Raw genomic sequence first — 22,506 nt, forward strand, 5'->3', positions numbered from 1 at the left:
TCTTGCATACCTTTGCCAACACTGTCTCTGTTTTCCTGTACAAAGAGGGATACAAACACCATTCTGTGAAGGTCTACAAGATTGACTTGACTTCATAGAATCATAGTGGGAAGGTTGGAAGGGTCCATGGTGATCCAACCCCCATGGGCAGGAATTCTCATACCACCCTAGACAAATGGCTGTCCAACCTTTGCTTGAAAACCTCCAGGGGACGAGCCACCTACAATTCTGGAGGTAGGCTGTTCACTGCTTAATAGCTCTCACAGTACAGGTCGATCCCTGTAAAGCTTCCATCTGTTGGTTTTTATCATACCCTCAGGATCTATGGAGAATAAGTCCGCATTCTATTCCCTGTAACAGCCCTTCTTATACTGCAGCACAAAGTAGAACTCACTTCCCATGACTTCAACATTATACCTCTGTTGATGCAGCCCATGATTGCATTAACTCTTTTGGCAGCTGCAGCACACTGCTGGCTCATGCTTAGTCTACCAGGACACCCAGATCCTTTGCACAAGTACTACCGCCATGACAGATGCCACCTACAGATGTACATCTGGGTTTTTTTCCTTATTTAAATGCAGAACCCTACATTTCTCAACATTAAGCTGCATTTTGTTGGATAGGGCCCAATGTTAAAATCTATCAAGATCCTTTTGAATCTTGAGCTTGTCTTTTGAAGAGTCAGTAATCCACCCTAGCTTTGTGTCATCTGCAAATGTTATGAGCATTCTTTCTATTCCCTCATCTTTTATGAGAATGTTGAAGAGAACTGGGCCCAGGATAGAACCCTGAGGTACCCCATTGGCTTCTTGCCTCCATGTCATCTTAGAACCTTAAGAACCACATGGTGGGTATGGCTATTCAACCAGCTGTGAACCTATTTGGTATTGTGACCATCCTTCCCATATTGTTCTACTTTATCAAGGATCCAGCTATAGTCACCTTTATCAGATGGCTTACTGAAGTGTAAGTACACTTCCTCATCAGCTTTCCCTTGATCTACTGATCTAGTCACCATGTCAAAAAAAAAAAAAGCAATAAGATTTGTTTGGCATGACCTGTTTTTCACAAAACCATGCTTGCTTCTAGTAATCACCTGGTTACTTTTTAAATGCTTGCAAATCCATCGCATGATGATATTTTCTAGGATTTTCCCAAGTGATTGGTCTGTAGTTTCCTGGATTGACCTTTTTCCCATTTTTTAAAGAATGGAACAACATTAGCTCTAAATGGTTCATTCATTATTAAGGTTTATAATGGTAAAAATATTCTATCACCACAATAGTATTTTGATGAAGCTTGATCCAACCAAAGTTAAGCATTTCTTAAGTTCCACAAATGTCAAAGGCAAACTATTAAGCATTTAACATTTTCCACAAATGTCAAAGGCAAAATATTAAGCATTTAACATTTTCAAATGGAAGAAATTAACATATATTTAAAATGGGAAAAGTGGAGAGATACCATCCATATTAAGGAATCAGCTTTATCCTCCTGTAGGAACCTTGCAAAGAAGTTTGGGATACTGAGAAGTCGTCCTTATTTTTTCATCCGTTCCTCACCATTTCTTTCACTCCCTGAGAGGCGAGAATATTCTCCCGCTGCCTTTTGTAGACTCAATGCGGCCGTAATTGCTCCCCTCCCCCCGAAACAAAAATCTTCACCCTGACTCGGAGCGAAGGCGACCTAATCCTTTTTCCGGCCTTCTTGCCAGCTACTTCCATTCCTGTGGGAGAACCAAGCGATGGAGCCTGCGAAGGATCCATCCAGCTTTTCGCGTGTAGACAAGATGTGAAAACGGATTGACAATTCAGTTGCGGAAAAAGCCAAAGCCGGCACGCGGTTCCTCCATAGGGAAGGCGGGAGATAAGTTTTCGAGATGGCAGGGTTTTTTGGGGGGGAGGGGATTGGTTTAGGTTTGTGTTGCTCGATTCAGACTACAACCCAGCTGGGTTTACACGAACACCTTTTTTGCCCGTTCTGCTTCGCTTGGGCTATTGGAGGCTGCGTTTGGGCCGCCTGTGGATGACTCCGGTGCTTTCGGAAAGAAAGCCGTGAAGAATGCGCCAGATTAACACGAGGTCCCTCCTCTTTCCCGCAGCGGGTCGTTCTTCCGCAGCCGAGCCCGGCAGAGTAAGCAAAGCAGCCACTAGATAAACAAGGACTTAATGATGCAAAACGCTAACAGGGGAGATACGGGTCATTAGCCCCGAGCAGAAACGGAGGCGGGGCAGATCGCAAGCCGGGCTGGAAGGCAGGCTAGGTGGGAATCGGGGTCTCCCTTCCCCTAAACATGGTTTAGAATAAACTCAGTGCCCCCAGGGGAGCTCCAGGCCCCAGCCGTAGGGAAAGGCTGGGGGGGGGGGCTCGGAAAGAAACAGCGAAGGCAGGGGCGCTGGGCGGAATCAGAACCGAAAGGATGCGGCGAGCGACGCCCAGGAGGCTGCAGTCCCAGCGCGCTTCCTCGGTCGCCGGGGGTCTTTGAGCGAAAAGGACTGGGCGGCTGGCAGAGGGGTTACTCCTGGGGAGTCGGGCAGCGAGGCCGCGATCCCACGGTCTAAGGCACCAGGAAGAATGAAGGCTCCGCCCTGGAAGAGAACTTATTTCTAAGTCATTGTCCAGAGCCTCGCGATGATTCTCCAGGGTGGGCGTTAGGACGTGAATCACGCCTTGCAGGAGGCAATTGCTGGCGTCCCAGCTGGGCAGGGCAATGGGTCCGGGGTCGGAGATGAGCATTCGGATCGCTACTTTTCAGGCAGGGAAACCCAAAATATCCTACAAAGAAGCCCAATAGATAGTGCCGCGTAGTTGGGAGCCTCTCCGCTCCTCCCTTACGCGGCCAGGGATTCCCAAGGCCACGAGAGAGGGCGAAGAAAAGTTGCATTGACCCAAGAATGATGCAGGAGGAAAGGAGAGGGGAGGATGGGGTGGGGCAGTTCAAATGACCCATCTGCCCTAGGGTCTTCCGGGGCCTGAATAAAGTTCCACCAAGAACAAACATACCAAGAGGGTCGCTGCACTCCCATGGCAAGAAAATTTAGGAATTAAACCCACTGGCCATCAAAGATTTACTCTGGAGTAAAACATGGCTTGGATCATGCTGCAACCCAGTGAAATGACACCCCCCCCACATGCGTGCGCACACTGCATGTGACTCAAGTGAAGGGCCTGTGGCTCAGTTGGGCGCTGCTGTGCAAGAATTGGACCCATATGGCTCCCCCTGGGCCAGGCCGCAGCCACCTTCGGTCTCCAGCGGTTCATCACACCAGGCCATGTGCACTGTGGAGCTCCTCCTCTGACCATAATGAGCATTGTTTCTTTAAGAGTCAAAACCGTCTGAAGGACCTTTGCGTGCATTTTGAATAGAGCATTATTGGAGTGCCAGTTCCTCTATGTTGCTGTGGGGAGAAATGTGAGTTCCTAAAATGAGGAATAAATCTCCCAGTGAAGAGGCAAAGTCTCCCCCACAGATGTACTTCTCACTGCCTCTCAGTGCTCCATACCTTCCATGCAAAATGCTAAGCCAGCATTTTTAAACCAGTTCCTTGCTCAAGCCATCATGGCCTGCTCTAGGTACCATAATAACTGAGTCAAACACAAGAAGTAGCCAAAAACAAACCAAGCACACTGAGGCTTCAGCCAGGGAGCCTTCCTGCTCAGTTGGGAGCAGGCCTAGCTGGCTGTCTTGTGGTGGGGAAAAAGAAACACGGCCTTTCTGAGGATCCAGGCAGAAGAAAAGCCCCTCCCTCCATCCAGCTGAGAAGTTCTGCCCAGGAGCTTCTCCTACCTTAGTTGGTCAAGCAAGTCTCGGGGCAGAGGAGCTATAAAGTTGCAGTCCATCCTTGACCTTTATTTTCATTCAGCTAAAAAAAAAAAAGACTTGTTCCTCCAATGTGTGCTTACTTGGAAGAATGTATCAACATGCTAAGCCAAGGTTTGTTGATGAAATCACAATTGAGTATATTCCCACAATCCCCAAACTGTAGGATTCGCAGCACAGAGTATTATCCTAAGCAAACACATTATAGCTTAGCATAGTGTGAGAATAGGTTTGTTCAGTGCCTTAGTACGTTGACTCGTGTGCATAAAGACGATGGGGGTCTTGTCATGCAGTAAATCAAAACTGCCATCTAAAGCTAAGCTCCTGCTAAGTGACCCATTGCTTTCAATTTTCCCCCATTAAGATTAGCAAAAATGTCAATGTGCATAATGTTCCAGTTTTCATATGTAATCCAAATTCCATATTGCATAAGTGCCTTTATTAGGCCAACTGGAGGTTTACAAAATGGTGCTCATGGCTTGGAGTTTTCAAACTCTTCACTAAACAAGATCATTTCAAAACAGGATAAACAAACAGAAGAAATCACTGTGAATTCCAGTTTCAGCTAAGACTATAACCTGCCACAGATATGGACCAAACACCAGCCCTATTTCCTCTGCTCTGCCTTTTAAAGCATACTGCCTAATGAAGATTCTTGGAAATTCAAAAACTTGCATATGTTTTGTAAGCTCCACCTGGCCTGAAAAGAGTGGGGGCATTAACGTTTATTCTCTCTGAATAGAGATTAGTTCATCTGTCTTAAGTGAGGAGGAAAGATAAAGAAGATCTTGAAAATATCCAAACTCCTTTGCCTAAAAAAGAAGCTGCCTGCTTAAGAGGTCTTGTCTCCAGTCCTCCTGTACAAGCCCTTAATTGAAATGTGAAGGAAATTCCTCTGGAGTAAATAAATTTAGCCCCCAACTTGAATGACTTTCAGGCATAGGAAGAGTGGGGGGGGGGGGAGCAGAGAATACAAATTGACTATTATCCAGTTATAAATAAAATTAAGAGTCTTATGAGTCTTATCATGTTTAATTTAGATTTCTTTGGGTACAAGAAACCTGGAAATGAAAGCACATGCTACTAGTGGTAATCAAATTGCCAGTTGGTTTTCTCAAGCCAAACTATATGGAAAAGGGACAAAGACAGACAGAAATAAAACCTAGAAAAAGAGTCTGGATTATGAAAGATGTCCAAGTAAGTGGACATCTTACCTTCTGTTGTTGCTATTATAAAAAAAAAAAAAAATCACACAGATTCATTTCCAAAATTCACCGTAAACAGAAAAATGACTGACATGAAATTACTCTCTCATAAAATTTTAATCTAACATAAAGGGCTCACACCTCTGCATTAAGACATAGGCACTTAACATTCTTCACCTAATACTGCATCATTTTTTCCATTTTTTAAGCTACTTCAAAATCTTTCCAGAAATCTAAACCTGACCAAAAAGAAAAATGTAAACTTAATTTGCCCTCTCCAGATCTCCCTTTTAGAATTCATTTTTTTTGGTACATTACACCCCATCTTTATTCCCTAAAAATTCAAGCCAACTACCCACCACCACCTATTAAAATATGTCGCTAAATCCTTAGTGGAAAGTAAGGGTACCTTCCTATGTGGGCTTAGGAATAAGCCCCATTCAGTAAACTTCTGGGTAAACATGCATGATTTTGCTTTGTCAGCTTCACTTACTTTAATGGGCCTTATTTCTGAGCAAGGATGCTTAGGAGTCTGCTATAAAATATTTGCCTTCTTTTCTTCCTCTACCAAAACAAAACAAAAGGAACAGATAGGACACAGCCCAAGTTAACCATTCTGAAATCCGCAGTGCTTAAATCTCTTTGAAATTGATGGTATCTAAGTGCTTAACTTGGCTGGGTGATGCTTCCTATCCTTTTAAATAAAATGCAAGGATCTGTCATTCCAACTCAGGAAAGATTGAAAAGAATGCAATGGAGGGATGACACCAAGGGTTGCCCCACAAATGCATTTAAGGATGGATGTTCTCTTTGTTTGGCTACCCATAAGATGGCTTACAGGGAGAGGTGTTGCATAAAGAGAAATGGAAACGGGATGATTTCAGAAGCAATTTTTAAAAGTCATTTTAAAAATCACCAGGAACATTCTGGAAAAACAAAACAAGGGGGGGAAAAGCTGTATGACACAGTTCCCTTATTTACAAGCCCCACCTTGTGTGGGGGGAGAGAGACTCATGAGCCCAGGTCCACCAAGCTGGAAGTGAGAGGGCCTAGGAGGGACTCTTGCAGCTGGTGCTGGTGAGGCTGGAGGCTGTGGGCCGGCTGCGAGGCAGTTAAGCCGGTCAAGGAATAGCTGGAGTTCCTGGCATGGCTCAGGTTGCCCTGGAGCAGGAGAATGGAGTTCTGATCCGGACTTTGGGGGGGCGAAAACTCCTCTTCGGAACTGGAGATGAGAGGCTTGGCCCCATCCAAAGGGGACAGCTGGTTCTGTTTGTTGGTAGATGTATTGTTGTTTTCAGTGTTCTCTCTGGGAGGAGAGGTGAGAAAGGAGAAATTAGTCATGCACCAAACAGGTTATAGAAGGGGGGGGGGGTGTGTGGAATAGTCATCGAAGAAAAGCCTTCCCCAACCTAGAACTCTCCAGACAGATTGGCGCTACACAACCCAGAATTCCTGGCAAGTTCCCAACACATCTGGAGGGTCATAGGTTAGGGAAGGCTGACCTAAATGCATAACTGGCACCTTGTGCCTAGAACAAGAAACAAATCTGCTAAGTGTAAATGTAATTCTCAGATCCCCATGAAGTTTCAGTCATTGGAAATAAACCCCTTTGATGGAACTTTCTCTCTTAGAGTAGCTATACTTTTCAAAAGTCTGATTCCTCAAAAATACATTTTATATTTAGAAATTCCACCCATTTTAGACAGGATAACATCAGGTATCGCAATACATTTTTTCCCTCTAAGACACTTCCCCACCCCCCTTTACTTGCAAAGAAAGACATATAGAATTGGGCTGTTCCTTCTGTGATTTAATTCACATAAAGTTATACTGTGTTCAGTGAAATTTGCTGTCACATAGGAAAACTGCATGAATGTGTTTAGAAAGTCAGTGTGAGTCCATCTCAGAGCCTTCACCTTGTGAAAGTGTCCCTAAAACCCCATATTTCTCTTCGTTTCTTCTGTTGGGAAATGAATCCTCCTGAAATTGGAGAACTTTAATGATATGACATTTAACCTAATTAGTGTATTAATATTAGTACTAATTAGTACTTGATCAGTGTGTTGATTACATCTATTCTATTATTTCACTATCTTATTGACAGCAGAAGCTAACTTCAGCATGCCTGTGCTCAGGGTTGGGAAGAGGAAATGACTTCAGTCTGCAAGATGAAAATACAAAACTTGTCTTAAACACCGAGCCAGACTTTCTAGAGCCTTGAGTCATTTGCCAGGATCCTAAAGCAGCTGTCTTGGAGGGGAGTCCCACTGAGGGAATGGGAATTGCTTCAAAATTATTTTGCAGTTGAATTAAAAACATAAGAACCAAAGCAAAAGAAAAAGAGGCAAAGGAAACACTTTAAAACTAATAAAATTTATGAAACCAATCTAGGAAATAATCACCTTTCAAAAAAGAAAAGTGAAATTCCACCTATGTTCCAGCCTCAGCCCATTGCAGGGCGTTGTACCTAGAAATAAGTTCTGCTAGCATCTTATTCCCAGATATTTGATTACAGAGTTGCAACCTAGGACCTTTGGAAATCACTGTGAGACATAACTTACACATTCTTCCAGTAAGAAAGAAGACTTTTTGTGAAGGTATGGCCATTTACGGCATACTGCTGTATAATATTAAATAACTTACAAAAATAGCATTTTTTAAAAAAATACCATTAACTTAAAAAAAAAATAGAATGCTACCAAAGAAAGTTTAGAGTCATGCCTGCCTTTATACTTTGAGCCCCCTAACGTTTTCCTGGGGGGAAAAAATCCCTCCTCCAGGTTAAGAAGAAGCTACTTCCAAGGAAAGCATCGCAGAAGGGGCAACAAGGAACTTTTCTCGATCCCGAGATTTCAGTCAGGGATGGAAAGGTCTCCCTCTTTCTAAAAGGATTTCGCCAGCCGACCAAGAAGAAAGTCTCACTGCCTCAACCGAACTGATTCGGGCGTCTGAATGTGCGTAGATCTGAGGTCTAATTGTGCCTTTGGGTGTCACAACCGGTCATCAGTTTAAAATACATCTTGACGGGCGGTAAAATCCTTCCGAGGACCGCCTTGCGTAGCTGAATGCGATGCCCTCCAAACGGCAAGGATAGTGTCGGTCTTACATTAGGAAAGTTAATTACGGGGAAAATGGGAAGTCGGCCTTTACTATGTAGGTCATAAATGACATTCTGGGTGTATATCATCTAGCTCAAGGGTGTTTAGCTGGAAGGCAGTCCCATTGCATTCCTCGGGTTCCTCCCAAACCCCGCGGAGAGGGACCCTAATTTTTCGGCAGATGTGTGTCACTCCAGTTTAAGGACTTTTGAACGCGGGTGAAGATGCAGAGCAGCCGCGGGAGATGAAAGCAGCGGCAAGCACTGACGGTCCGTTCCCACGACCTAATTTGGAAACGTGAAGTATTTGGAAATATGGCCGAGTCGCCCAGCCGCGGGGCCAGTGACCGCGAGAGCTTCTTTGGAGACAATCTGGAAGGCTAGCCGGTCGCTCCTTTTGAAGTCGGTGACTTGGTGGTCCTCCCTTCCCTGCTTGTGCCCTTGAGGACCGGCTGCCACACTCCGGACGTGGGGATGTTGCGCGTCCGATTAAATTGAGCTCCCCAAAGAGGCATTTAAAAGGTGGTGAACGAATCACACGGAACGCTTCAGGAGTGCGGAACGTCCTCAGCGGCTCTGAATTCTTCTCCCTTTGGGGGCGCATTCCGCGTGGCATATCTTTCCCACCGGCCCATGCCACCCTTGCAGGTGGGGGTTATTTTAAGAAAGAGGTGCAGAAATTAAGGGCTGGGCTTGGCTTCTCGCCGCAGTGCAATCTGCCTCTAGAATGGGGAGCAGGAGGAGGGGTGGCGACCAAGGTCTATGGTCCTGCTTTGCCGGCTCCATTCCTCCCCAGGCTGCGATGCCCCTTTGGCGTCGCATCGATTCCAGTGCCACCGGAGGGATCTGAATCTTGCAAAGTGGTGCGGGGCCCAGCGAGTCCTGCTCCCAAGGCATGGCAGCCCAAGGCGCTTGAGTGTAGCTGCTGGATCGTGCCCACGACTCCAGCAGGAACCCAGAGGCTACTCGGAGAAAAAGAAGCAAAAACGTTCTCGGGTCTTCTGCAGAGAGATTTACTTTTTTTTTCTCCGCGGCTTCACCGTTTGGTTGCCACTTTAGACGGCTGCACAGAGCTGTCGCAGCCCAATTGAGGCTGACATTAGCGATGAGCTGCTGGGCCTTGAGATGTTAAATTGCCCAGAACGCAGCAAAGCTACTGTCTGCTGAGTTGGGAGCCCGGGAAAAATGCAACACATTTTAATGATGGGATTTTAAAAAAATGAAAACTATCTCAAAATATTAAATAAGATATTCATCCAGTTTGGGGTTTTTTTCCAGAAAAATCAACGCTGAAATGGCAGTTTATCTGGGTTTAAAATAATCTGAACTTGACAGTATGACTTGAACATGTTGTCAGATGGTGGAATGTCATGTTTCTATGATTCCATTCCCTACATCTCCCCGTTCATACGAGCATACCAATGTGTGGAATGAGTGTCTGTATCAGAGCAAGTGAAAACATCTTTACCAATGAATAAAATGTAGATTGTTAGTGAAATGCGTAGATTAAAACAGTGTATTTCTAGCCCATATCGGCAATGTGATGTTTCCAGACACAGAAAGCTGGAGCACCAGACTCACTTTATTTACTCCGAAATTAAGGCCCACTCCAGCTTGATCCACTACCCTTGAAAACACTAGCATTTATATATAAAAATGTCTCTGGGTGCCGCCCAAGCATGCGTGCGTTTACTCTGAATTCGGGGAAAATTTTCACCATGGTGTGCACACCGAAGGACCTCGGGCCCAACATTTGACATTCTACCATCTTTCCTCTCTGCTTCTAAACATTTTGTATTTTTCTGCTAAAGAGCCATGTGGCTACTTGTTTGTGCCCAAGACTTTCAAACTTATCCAAACGATATCGATCTGAATTCTTTCTACAGACGAGCAGTATGTATTTTCAAAAGGAGGGTTCTGCAACGTTTCCGAAATAAGGCATTTAGTGCCACCTCTAAAGCGACAGCGCAGTTCTGTGTCCCCTCGGGAAATTGCCTTTTCCAATCCGCGTTCATTGTTGTGAAGAAAGGCGGGGGCTATTTTCCAAAGGCCATCCATAAGGAGAAGGGCATGAGCGTTTTCCCCAAGTGACCCAGTCTGTAGAGATTAGGAGCTCTAAAGACCGAAAGAGCCACGGCTGGTGAGGTAGACCAAGATCCCTTCCTGTCTTCCAGGCTCCAACCCACCACCGCTGCCGCTGCCACAGTAACTTTATGCCTGATCCTGGTGGTACAATGCCAGATCCCCGGTTTCTCAGGTTTTTGCTTGCCAGGCTGCGCTTGGCAATTTCAGCAGCTGAAACCCCCAGTGGAATGAGTTGAACAATCCAATCAGTCCTGCTGTTTAGTTTGGGAGCAGAGCTCTCACGCCCCGTGCCTCCCTTCCCCCGACCTTGCCGTTGTTTCTGCAGCAATTGACATGGTGGCCTTCTTCAACCTGGGGTCAGCCAGATGTGCAGAGACTACAACATCCAGAATTCCCAGCTAGGGCTTCCTGGGAACCCCGGGAGCTGTAGTCCCAACACATCTGGAGGAGATCAAGTTGACAAAGGTTGTTGGGGGGGCGGCCCTCTACCCACCCACCACCCACCTCTCCACATACACTTGTTCCTCCCTCCCAGGGCCTAATGGTACCATATTGAACATAACTCTGGGCCCAGCTTTGCACTCCAGAGGAGCAAGATCTGGAAATAGAAGTCCCTGGATTTCGCCAGGAGATCTCTGAACAGATCTTGGGTGGGGAAGGTCTGGGACCCATCAGTGCGACTGACACCCTAATCCTAAACACATGTAAACCGTCTTAAAGTTAAGCACTTCCATTTAACTGAGGGATGGCTCTAGCTGTAAGGAAGAGAGCCGCCTTCTCACTGACTCTTGGCCACTAGCTCCTTTTTCTCAGCACCCACACAGGTTGCTCATGATGCCGGCTGGACAGTCCCACACCAGGGCCTTCGACCACATCCCCTCTCTCGCCTTCCAGGTGACAGAGGGCTGAGGAGGCTCTGGACACAGGGGAGGTCAGCCGAGTTCTTCCTCCCTTCCAGGAGTGACGCAAAAGCAGGCTTAGGAGCACCGGCTGGAAGTATCCCCAGAAAAGCCTCTGGGCTTTTTCCGGAGGTGACCTCCCCAGTCTAACCTTTAGCTGCCTTGAAAAGCCAGAAACACTAAGCAGCCCCTTTCAGATCTAATGGCCCTTCTCTGAGGCGCCCTTCCTCAGGAGGCTGCAGCGCAGAGCAGAGGCGAACAACCCTTCTGGCTTCTCTCTCGCAACTTCTAAACTCCCCAGATCTAAACTGGATGTGCGGTTGAGATTCCCCCCTCCCCTTTCCTTCTTCCTTGATGATGATGTTGATGATACCAATCATCATTCCCACCACCATCATCAGGGAATGGTGGCTTGCAAACTCACTCTCTGGAGTTAATATTTGGTTTTCAAGTCATGTCAGTCTGGAGCACAAGAAGCCAGGCTGGAGACCTTGACCTACTAGAAACGTTCCATCGCCATAAAAAGACGGAATCCTCCAGCCCACTGCTTCTGGCTGCCAAAGGAAGATTTCCACCAGAACCGCGCAAGACTAGGAAGCCACAGGGCAGCACCCAGAGGCAGGTGACAGGAGCCAAAAGGGAAAATTAGGAAAGAAAATGGGAAGGAATCACAGATTAGTAGTGGACCAATGCCAGAGGTGAAGGGCATGAAGATGATGGGGGCTACAAAGAGGCAATGTGGTGGCCTTCGAGGGGGCTGCTTTGCTCGGCTGGATCCTCCCAGAACAAGCCAAGCACAGCTCCTCTTTGCACTGCGTGTTGGAGCAGTACCCATCGGGGGAAAGCGCTGCTTTCCCTTATGAAAAGGTTTACATTCTATCATGAGATGGCATTAAGAAAAGGTGGGGTGGCTCTCATTCTTCCTCTCTCCCCGCATGGAAGACTGAGTGCTCACTACTGAACCCACCAACCTGAAGAAAAACGGAATTATCCCATCGCCTTTCAAAAGGCATTATTTCAACACTTCTCTTTAGGGTCCCCAGGCAAGGGAGGAGTGATGGGGTGGGGGGAAAAGACAATGCAAATACCATTAACTGACACCTCTCCAGTGCTGCTCCGAACTCAGAAACAAGGGCTGGACGGAACATGTACCCCAGCCTTCCCCAGCCTGGTGTACCCTACTTATTGGATTATGATTCCCATCACTCCCGGCCAGCTGAGGGTGTTGGAAGCTACAGTTCCACACATCTGGAGAGCACCAGATGGAGCTCTAGCAGTTCCCTCCAATTAAAGTTCAGGGCCCGCTGATTTTCAAGGTACCAGGGTCAACCACACAATTAATCTGCCTCCTTACAGGCACAGCTATTAAACTGAAGTGCTGTTGGGTTCATAGGACACTTGCACCTAAGTAAACAACCTGCAGGATTGTGGCCTAATCCCTTGGAAGTTAATGGTGCACGGAGGCGCGGTGAAATCGTTGCTTAGCAAACCGGCCGAGGGGAAGAAGAACACAGAACTTTAGAGAAGGCTCGTCTTTCCAACTGGCTCGGCCCAACACGCTGACTAGGGTGAGCCGCACCAGGGCCTACTGAGTTCCCCAATCGCTTGGCTTTGCAGAGCACACGGGCCCGAGGGGAGCGCAGGGACTGGGCTCTCGCTACCCAAAGCCCCCAGCGAGCCAAACCTGCTGTAGCCCAGTAGGTTGTGCGACGCCACGCCAGTCCAGATCGCTCGTACCTTGCCTCATTTTGTTACCGCTCCACGCTCCGGTGACAGGGTAGTTCTTCTCAATATCTACCCCGGCCGAGCAGCGCAAGGCTCCGCGGCGAAAGAAATCCCCGGGAGTTCAGCGGAACCTGCCCCCAAGCCCCTTCCCCGAGAAAGCTGCTCTGGGGGCCGCCGAGCTCTTTGTCCCCAGAAGAGCCCGAAGCACAAGCAGAACCCACCTCTCTTTCGCCTCTGCCGCTCGGTCGCGCTGCCTCCGGTTTTTAAACCAGTTGCTAACCTGGGTGGTGGTGAGGCCAGTGGCTTCGGCCAACTCCCTCTTCTCCCGGGGCGATGGGTAAGGGTTGTGCGCGTACCACTCCCGCAGGACGCCCCGGGACTTCTCCTTGAAGCAGTAGCTGGTCTCCTCGCCGTCCCAGATGGTCCTGGGCAAGGGGAATTTCCGCCGCACGCGGTACTTCCCGACGGCGCCCAGCGGTCTACCCCGCAGCTTCTCGGCCTCCACGTAGTGCGCCTTCAGCCAGAGCTGCTGGAGTTTGGGGTGGTTATGCGGAGAGAACTGGTGGCTCTCCAGGATCTTGTAGAGCTCGCGGAAGTTCCCCCGGTGGAAGGCGACCACCGCCTTGGCTTTGAGGACGCTCTCGTTCTTGTGCAAGTGGTCGCACGCGGGCAGCGACCAGAGAAACCTGCCCAGCCGCTCCAGGTTGCCGCCCTGCTGCAAGACCTCGCAGACGCACGCCACTTGCTCCTGCGTGAAGCCGAAGGATGGCAGCATCGACATGGCTCCGGGTCCGAGCTGCTGCTGCTGCTCCTGCTGCGCCGCCGCCGCCGCCGCCACCACCACCCCTCAGCCCAACCGCCGCGGGCTTAGCTGGCCGAACGCAGTGGGGCGGGGGGGGGGTCCCGAAAAAGAGCCGGAGGGAAGCAGCGGCGCCGTCCCCGGCTGCTCCCAGGCCCGGCAGAAGCGGGAGCCGCGTCCGAGCGCCCCGAAGGAATGGGCGGGGGCCCCCAGTCAGCCGGCCGGACCCAGGAGAGGAAGCGTTGCCCCGCGCAGCAGAAGGCGGCGGCGGCGAGGAAATGGATGCTCTCGGAGAGTTCCTGCTGCCGGGGAAACTTTTGCTGGGGTCCTCCCGCAGCCAGGCTTAAAGCCGCCTCGGTGTCCGGGCTCTTCTGATTGGACGCTTCCAGCGCCTATCGGAGCGCGCGCCTAGTCCAAGCGGCAGCAGCGGGAGCCAGCGAGCGAGCGGGCGCGGAGGCGGCCGCCCCGAGGCAGTCTCGTCTCAGCCTGGCGCAGAAGGGGGCTTGCGGCGGAGCTGGGCTTGCTCGGCGCTCTAAGCCGCGGACGCTCTGGTTGGAGCCGAGCGACTGACTGCCAGGGAAAAGGAAAGGGAGCAGCTAGAGGTTTTTCTCTCTCTCCATCTGCCCCCAGAAGGGAGACACGTCAGGACCTTGCAAGATGAGCCGGTTCTCAAGTGTCAGCTAAGGGGAACGAAATTCTGTGCAAATCAATTATTGCAGACTTTAAAAGAAGAAGCCAACACCCACCCCCAGCCAGCCAGCTCACCAACCCCCTCTCTTCCCCCTCCTTTTCTCGGCCCATCTCTTCACTGGCCATCCATCCATCTAACCAACCAGCCAACCAACCAACCGGCCTCCTCCTTTTCAAGACTCGCTCGTTCCCGGTGAGCTCATATTTAATTACCTTAATGTTGTGAATGAATAAATGATGCCCCAGATGAATAGCTTATGGTACGCGCTAAATAATTAAAAGAGCCTCATAACTTTGCCTTCAGAGGATTGGAGGTGGAGATTTTCCTAATCATAAAATTAATAATCATCACAATCGAAGGATTGATGGCTTGAAGCTTTGATTCTGATCTTCAAAGCTAGGCTCTGAGGCTCACACCAAGCAGGGGAGGAAGGGAGAGGGGAGCGCTGCTCCTAGAGTCCTTTGGGTGCAAACTAGTGGACCTTGAAGGAACCAAGGTGCTGGTTGTGCTGGCACTGCCATCTGGAAACACAAGCAGTACCTAAGAGAGCCAAGGACGGCAATGCTGCTTCCGCAGAAGCACTCAGGAATAATGTCCTTGAGGCCTTCTCCAGCATGGGCCATCCGGATTTGGTTGACTTCTCTTCCCATAATTCCCAGCTGGTGGATATCAGGAGACAGAAGGCTGCTCGGGCCGTGGTCCTGCCTGCCTTCTCACAGCCAGGCCCAGTTTTTTTCCTTGTGCAGAAGCCTGATCACCAGGTGCTCCTTGGGATGTGTCCCCCAATATAGCTGCAGCTTTCCCAGGTATATCTGGGGAAATGAATGCCATAAAAGTTGGAGGGTTGGCCTCCTTTGAACACGCACACTTTGGGCTTCCAGGTCACAGCAATGTTAATGGACAGAGCAAAGCTGATGGAAATTAACAGGAATCCAGCCCTTAAAATTGTTGGACTACTAGGGCTAAGGAGACCCAGGTCTAACTCTTAAGTCCATGAAGCTTGGAGTCAGTCACCACGACCACACTTCTTTGTTTTGTTTTGGCTTACCCTGTTGTGTGAACTCAGCCAACATTATGGTTAGAGGACCTAGTTGTGATATGCTCAAGCAGCGATGATTAGCCAGCCATGGTTTTCTCAGATGGTATCAGCCCCACTCGATAGATCAGACCAGGAAATGAACTCCACAGGAAAGCTTAACTACTTTTATGGGGACTGGCTACAATAACAGAATCTGATTGTGTTGTACCTGCCTCCCCCTTCTTATACTCCAGTGAGTCAGGGAGCCAGAGTTGCTTCCAAATGTTATCTCATTGTTCTGGACTTTAAAAATGTTTCAGCCCCTTTTGCCTAGGTAATGATTCTTGCAAAATTCCATTAAGGTCATTTCCCCTCACTCTCTACAGGCAGGTGATGAGAATGAAATCAGGGATCAAGACTATGCTTGCTCCTGGAGAAAAAGTGGCAAAAAAAGACAGACTTTTCTGAGTGCAGCTCAATTCCTAGACACATCTGTTTGTTTGTTTGTTTGTTTGTTTAACCCCCACATAGAAATGGTTTGCCACTGCTCCAAATGGCTTTTTTCAGAATGTTTTTTTGACTTCCCAGTCTAGCCAGCAGCTCTGGGGTTTCCTGATAGCCTCCCATCCAACTGCCATGCCTGTATTTTCTTGGAATCAGCCAAAATCTGCTAGCATGCCACCTCGCTGGATAAGCTAACATGCAAATGAATCCTATGTTGTAACTCTATATTCACTGCAACTAACTCCTACTGAACTCAGTGGGCTTTTCTTCTCAGGAGACATAGCTAGAGCTGCACTTAACGGGCTTCAGCCTGTACTCTGAGCGGCATTAGGGGGATTAAAAATAAATTTCTGCGTTTTAATTCTTCATTTTTCCTGTATTTGTACCTAGTACCATCAGTTCTCACCGCTATTCTTTTAGATGCCTGGTTTAAGAAGCAATTATGGAGTGGGGGAAGACAACTTGCCTGGGAGATGAAGCAAAACAATGAAAGCCCGTCCAAATAAAGGTGGTCTGTGTCTGGAGGAGGGGCGTAAGAACAATGAGAGCGAGATAAGTGGAGAAGCTCCAGCAAATACTGCAAACCAGTGGCTTTCTAGATCGTAGGTCCTCCTTTGCTTAAATCCACTGCAGAATTTAAAGCTGATGGCCAGAGGGAATCTGTTGCAGCAAAGCCAAGCTAATGCTTAGTTTTGAAATCAGCATCCTTAAGGAGCTGGGGGTCGATCCTCTGCAGGGGGAGGCAAGTAAGCAAACCTGGAAAATAGGACCACTGAAACCTTTCAGACTTCCACCCAAGCTCACCTCTCTTTAGCTAGAAATTTCCCAGGGGCATTTATTTCCAGCTACAATTTTTGAGCATTTATATAGCTGTTGTACGTGACACCCTTCAGTTTCATACCCCCCACCCCTCCCAACTCAAGCTGTCCCATGAATGGAGAGCAAACTCCCAGGTAAGTACGCGCTGTCTGACTACCTTCCTTCACAGTGGAGGAAATGTTTGGGTTGCAATCTTTGGCTTTAGTTCCAAAGCTACAGCTTAATTGTTTGGGGAACTGAATTTAGATTTCTTCTTAATTTATGGACCTGGCTGGTGTGCATCTCCCATGTTACTATGAAAGACCATGCAGTACTCCTCAGCTTCTCCTCTAGGAAATACAGAAGGGGGTTGAATCAATGAATCACATTTGCCCAGGGTTAATTTTGCCATCGTTTGCTCATTCTAGGTTTGCTGCATGCACAGACCAAGCACACTTGGCTGGATTTTTAACCTTGGATTAAAAGGTGTTCAGCTAGTTTGTGGTTCAATGTGTGGTGGGAACACACCAACTGGCAAGGAAGAGCTGGGAGTGGAGCAGAAGTGATGACTGCTTAGGCCGTATTGTGCTCAGAAATATTTGGAGAGGGTCCATGCATATTATCTTATTTTCTAAAAGACTCTTGCTTTTTCTCCTGCAGAGCTATAAGAAACAGGCAGCTTTGCTCAGGAAGAAATTACAAGTACAAATTCATAGGTTTACTTTGGAGCCAGCCCCACTACTTCAAGGAAAGCTGACTCCCTGAATAGTTAAAAAATCCCCTTGAAGTCCAGCTCCTGGGGACTTCATGGAGAGATCCATGTTGTTTTCTTGGCAACAGTATCAAAATGGGTTGACATTGTCTTTTTTCTGGGATCTTTTCTTTTTCCTTCCTTCCTCCCTCCCTCCCTCCTTCCTTCCGTCCCAGTCTAACCTACAGCCTAAGGATTTCTAAGTGGTCTCCCATTCATTTAGTTTTTTTGAGATCAGCCAAAGTTGATTAGGCATAAGAATGTAGCTTGTTAATTCAATCATATGTATATTTATGTGGAAGGAAACTTCCTTGAATGAAGTCGGGCTTACTTCTAAGTGAATGTGTAGAAGATTGTTGTGAAAATAAACTTTGAACCCTGTTCGGTCCACTTGCATGTATGTTCCTGATTTTTCTGTAATACTCCACCTTTTTTAAATAACCCCTCTTACTCGCCCTTTGTGTCCTCATCTAACTTTTGTAGTTCTGAATTAGTCTTCCCCAAACTGCCTACGGGACTCACAGCCCAGTATACCTGGAAGGGAACTAATTGGGGAAGATGTGGTGGTATTTGTTGTATTGTGGATTGCTAAGGTAGCCATTCCAATTCTTGAATGTTGTGCATTACCCTGAAATTGGAGACTATGTTCCCTCTAGACATGTCTGTGAATCAGCTTGCTTTGGCAACCAGGCACCATGAAGTGATGGTGTTTTGCTTCACAGCAGCCTAGTGGGAGCCAGTTTGGTGCTGTGGCAAGACCCCGCACAGCCACAAAAGGTTACTGGGTGACTTCTCTCTCTCAGTGCAATGTAGTTCCCAAGGTTGGATTATGGTGGGGATAAAATGAAGGGAGAACTGCATGTAATGTAAAGCACCTTGAGATCCAGAGGAATCATAGTAGATCCCCCCCACCCCCCATCTTTAAAAAAGCATGTCGTGGTGCCTGGGATCGTTGGACACACAGCACCAAGAGGAACGCGTTGGGAACCTAATGTCATGGATAACATAACAGTTTTTCGGAAGCAAAAATCGGTCTCCCTCTCCCTGGCTGTTCGGACGCTGCGCCTGAATCCGACCTTCCACACAGAGCGGGGCACGGCAACTTTCTCAGCTAACAAGGCTTGGCTGCTTGGAAGGACGACGGGCGTCGAGTCCAGCTCGTCTGCAGGGAGTAGGCTGGCCTATCCAATCGGGGCTGGAAGAATTCCTCTCTCGGACTGCCCCTGACCGGGTGTCTGGTAATTTTCCCCGGCCCGTTTTATTTTGGTCCTTATGATGTTTGAGGGACGCTGTCCCAGCCTTGTGCCAGAAAGAATGTCTCCGCTTGGACGGGATACTTATTGACAAGGCAGCTGCGAGGGGACCGGAACGGGACTCTTTAAGGTCCTCCCCGCAACACTTGCACGAGGAGCCCCCCCACCCCCCCTCCACCTCCACCCCCACCCTAAAGCTTCGAACAATCGCGCAGCACCTTTTTCTTTCCCAGCCGCGGGAGAAAACGCTCCGCCGCCCCGTGCGCCTGGCTGCCCCCGAAACAGGACCACTGCTGTCGGCGCGGCGTTTGCTTGAAGGGATGTTCACGGCTTTCCAGTCAGGTCTCGAGGGGCGAAAGGTCTGACAGATTCTACCTGCAGGACTGGGGGGCCGGCAGAAGGACAAACCGAGACGAAATTGGGGCAAACGCCTCTCCTGCCTGACAGCTCTCGGTCTCCCTCGGGACGGGTTTCCTAGAGTCTCGGGAGCAAACGCTTCTCGCCGCGCTGGGCCGGGTCTCTTTCGGAAAGACCCGCTCGAAGGGCTACGAAACCTGGAACTCAAAATCGCGCAGCCCCGAATGGGGACTCCGGATCAGCCTCCCCGTGAATTCGGGCGACAGGCTGGCACCGCAGCCCAAGCGCTGTTCTCAGGAACGGAGGAAGGTCTCGGTTGATACCAGCCGCGCTTTAGGGCCGGAATCTTGTTACGAATAAACAGCACCGTTTCTCAGAGCAGTTGGCACGCAAGTATTCCGTTCTCAGCAAAGGATTCCGTTTGGGGTTTTGGTTTCTTTTCTCCTTTTGGGAAAGGCGGCTTAAATGTTTTCTTTTTAAAAATGAGGGGAGGGGGAATATAGGCAAAGAGTTGGCTCCGTTTGCTACACCACCAGGGGTCTCTACCTGCCGCCACTGCAAATTCTCTTCGCTCACTTTAATTAAAACCAATCTTTTCTCTTCTTCCAATCCACGGGCGACAGAACCTGTAGGCTTCCAGGGAGATTGGATCACCGTTGTCAGCCTGGTGCCCTGCAGATCGGCTGGGGGGGGGGGGGATGTGTACATACACACACACACATACATACACTATCAAGCTATCCATCCACACGTACATGTCCACACCATCATCTTGCGTGCATGCTGGGGATGATGGGAGTTATAGTCAAATTGAGGTGGATAGCACAAGGTTGGGAGAGGCTTCAAAATCTCCTTCCTTCCTTGAATAATTAAAAAAAAAACAATAATAAATCTTGACTCACGTTATTTTATGGTTCAGTGGACGGCCAGGCTTCTTACACTTTTTTGCAGCGACAGTTAATTTGGCTTATGCAGAAGTTCTGATTTCATTTCGATCTGTTTTCAAGCATAGCCGTGCTTGTACTGACCATTTTTCAATCCAATTCTGGCCATATTTCTTCAAAAAGGTGGGATCCAGTATTGCGCTAAGCTTTAACTTGGTTGGTTTGGGCTTAGTCTGAACCCAGCCATTATACTTTGTAAACCATGGTTTACAGCTGGGTTGCACAACTGAGGTCCCAGAGCCTCCCACCTGTGGGCATGGCCTACAGAAACTTTCCAAAAAATGGCACTTAGCTGTAATTTTTAATATGAGAAAAAAGAAGAAAATAGTAAATGCATCTGAAATAATCATATTCACTGCATTTAATAAATTTAATGAAAAATTAATTCAGTGATTTCGAGTGGGTTTTATTTTTTTATCCTGGCTTTGCTTATCCCTTTGAAATGTGACAGGCACTCCAGATAGACCTGAAAAAGCAATCTCTCTTAGGCTTGTGCATTGACGTATAAAGTTAATAAATTGTGGTTTAATCAGCAAGTCCTGAATTGCCATGCATGCAAACCCAGCCACTGAGTTTTGTGCAGGAGTAGCCCTCCATATGCCAAATAGTCTGGACTACAACTCCCACAATCCCTGCCCAGGCTGGCTGCAGTAATGAGAATTATGATCTAAACCATCTGGTACAAAGGCATCAGCTGCCTTCAGTTTATGTGGCATTCTAAGTTAGCATACCCAGAGGAGAGTCGAAATGGCTACGATACAAAATGGGCGAAAATCTCTCCAGCACAATAAAATAACTCTGTATCCTTTACTCACAAATAAAGCCGACTGCTCATTGCTGCCTGTGGCTTCCTGCCTAAGCATCTTTGCCTGAAATTAAGCCTAATTAAAATGCCCTTGAATCCTCTGTTTATTCAGGAGTGCCCCTGAATTCCAGAGATCTTCTCCCAAGATAGGTACGACTGGAGTTTTTAGTGGGGTAGGCGATGAAATGGCTATTGACTGGCTGGAATGTTTAGACAATATTCTATAAAAGCAGAACCCTATTATTGGAAGGCCTTGCTTGGCAATGGTGTGTATGAGGGGAGGGGCTGCACTTTGTTATTACAACCAAACCAGCTACACCTCTTGATTAATTTTAAAGTAACTTTGGCTGCGATTCTCCCAGTTGGTTAATTCCCTATTTGGACCAAAGCCGTTTTACACTCACAACTGTATTCCATAGCAGCCTTCCCCAACCACTGTCTTTGCTGGCTGGGAATGCTGGGAAATGTAGTCTGAGCACATCTGGAGACTACTGGGTTGAGAAAAGCCCTTCCAAAGAAATGAATACCTCTTCCCCTTGTAAGTCAGCTTAAGGCTGCAACTTGAGGCAACCCTGTGCTGCCTGCTCCGAAATCCCCCCAAGTCAACCGTGGCGGTGTGCTTTGCGCGTGGCTGCAGTCCTAGACAAGTTGACCTGGAGGCAGGCCCGCTTAAACCCAGTGCCACTTCCATCCAATACCTGCTACCCTCCGGGCCTCATGGACTTCGGCTGAGTTTACATCTGGACAGGCGGGTGATTAGTGGGCATTTCAAACATCGGGGTAACACAGAAGTGGCAAAATTCTGTGGCCAGAATTAGCGAGGCTTCTTGGTGCTTCCCAAATCGATTTGTCCGCAGAATGAATGGGGGGAGGGGGAGAGACCTTGTCTCGAGTCCATCCTCCGCCACTGAGGCTCAATAGGGAACTTTGGGCCAGTCGTTCTCTCAGTCCAACCTACCCCACAGTGTTGGTGTTGTGGGGAAAAAATAGATGGAGCGAAAGCTATGGACATCGCCTTGAGCTCCTAGACACAAGGCGGGATAAACATCTAAACCCAGTAAACAGAAAGCGCAAGTCTGTAGCTTGTGTAGTGGGATTAGGGTGGGGGAGAAATCTTTGAGCTTGACCCGCTTTCCCGTCCCGTTTCTTTAAAACTAAAAAACGCAGACCTGAAGTGGGGCTTAGGGGAGAAAGAAAGAAAAGCTCCAGACGGTGTCTGTGAAACGTTCCTCCCCCCCCCTCATTTATTAATTAAAAATGAAGGGATTTGCAGAATGCGGCCAGCGAACTGCGGCAAGTAACTCAAAACTCCAGCGATTTCCGACCCTGGAGAAGGGGAGGAAATACAAAACCGGGCCATTAGCAAATGAGTTTTGTGTTGTCCTTCTTTCCCATCCACTCGCTGTTCTGAAAAATAGATCACATTTCGTTATCTTTAGTGGGAATCTGAAACGTGATACCGGATCTCACCCGCCCTGGCTGCTAAGCGCGGGGAAACGAGAGGAGCGAGGGCCAGTTGCTTGGTTGATTTCTAAACAATAAAGGGCTTGTGTTTTCCTCTCTTTTTTTTTTCCTCCTTTCCTCCTTCTCCTCCCCCACCCTTAAAAATTAAAATGCCAGAGAGAGAGAGGGAGAGAGGGGCATTTCCCATCTTGTTTAGTGCCATCCTTTAAAAGCATTTCCACCCAAAACGACTGGGGGGCGGGGGAAAAACCGAAGGAGGTTTTGAATGGACTGGTTGGGCAGCCGTGG

General features: G+C 48.2%; 1 protein-coding gene across 1 annotated transcript; it reads right to left on the reverse strand.

Moving 5' to 3' along the window:
- Window positions 1-4,845: 4,845 nt before the first annotated feature.
- SIX1 (SIX homeobox 1) lies at window positions 4,846-13,673 on the reverse strand. Its single transcript, XM_007433056.4, has 2 exons — window positions 13,056-13,673; window positions 4,846-6,334 (listed from the first exon to the last, which is right to left on the reverse strand). The coding sequence occupies exons 1-2, from the start codon at window positions 13,613-13,615 to the stop codon at window positions 6,040-6,042; spliced, it is 855 nt and encodes a 284-aa protein (XP_007433118.1). The 5' UTR covers window positions 13,616-13,673; the 3' UTR covers window positions 4,846-6,039.
- Window positions 13,674-22,506: the final 8,833 nt, after the last annotated feature.

Source organism: Python bivittatus, unplaced genomic scaffold (assembly GCF_059951505.1).
Source record: "Python bivittatus isolate LINGU-HERP-01145 unplaced genomic scaffold, Pbiv_v1 ctg000580_np1212, whole genome shotgun sequence".
In the NCBI taxonomy this organism is placed as follows: Eukaryota; Metazoa; Chordata; class Lepidosauria; order Squamata; family Pythonidae; genus Python; species Python bivittatus.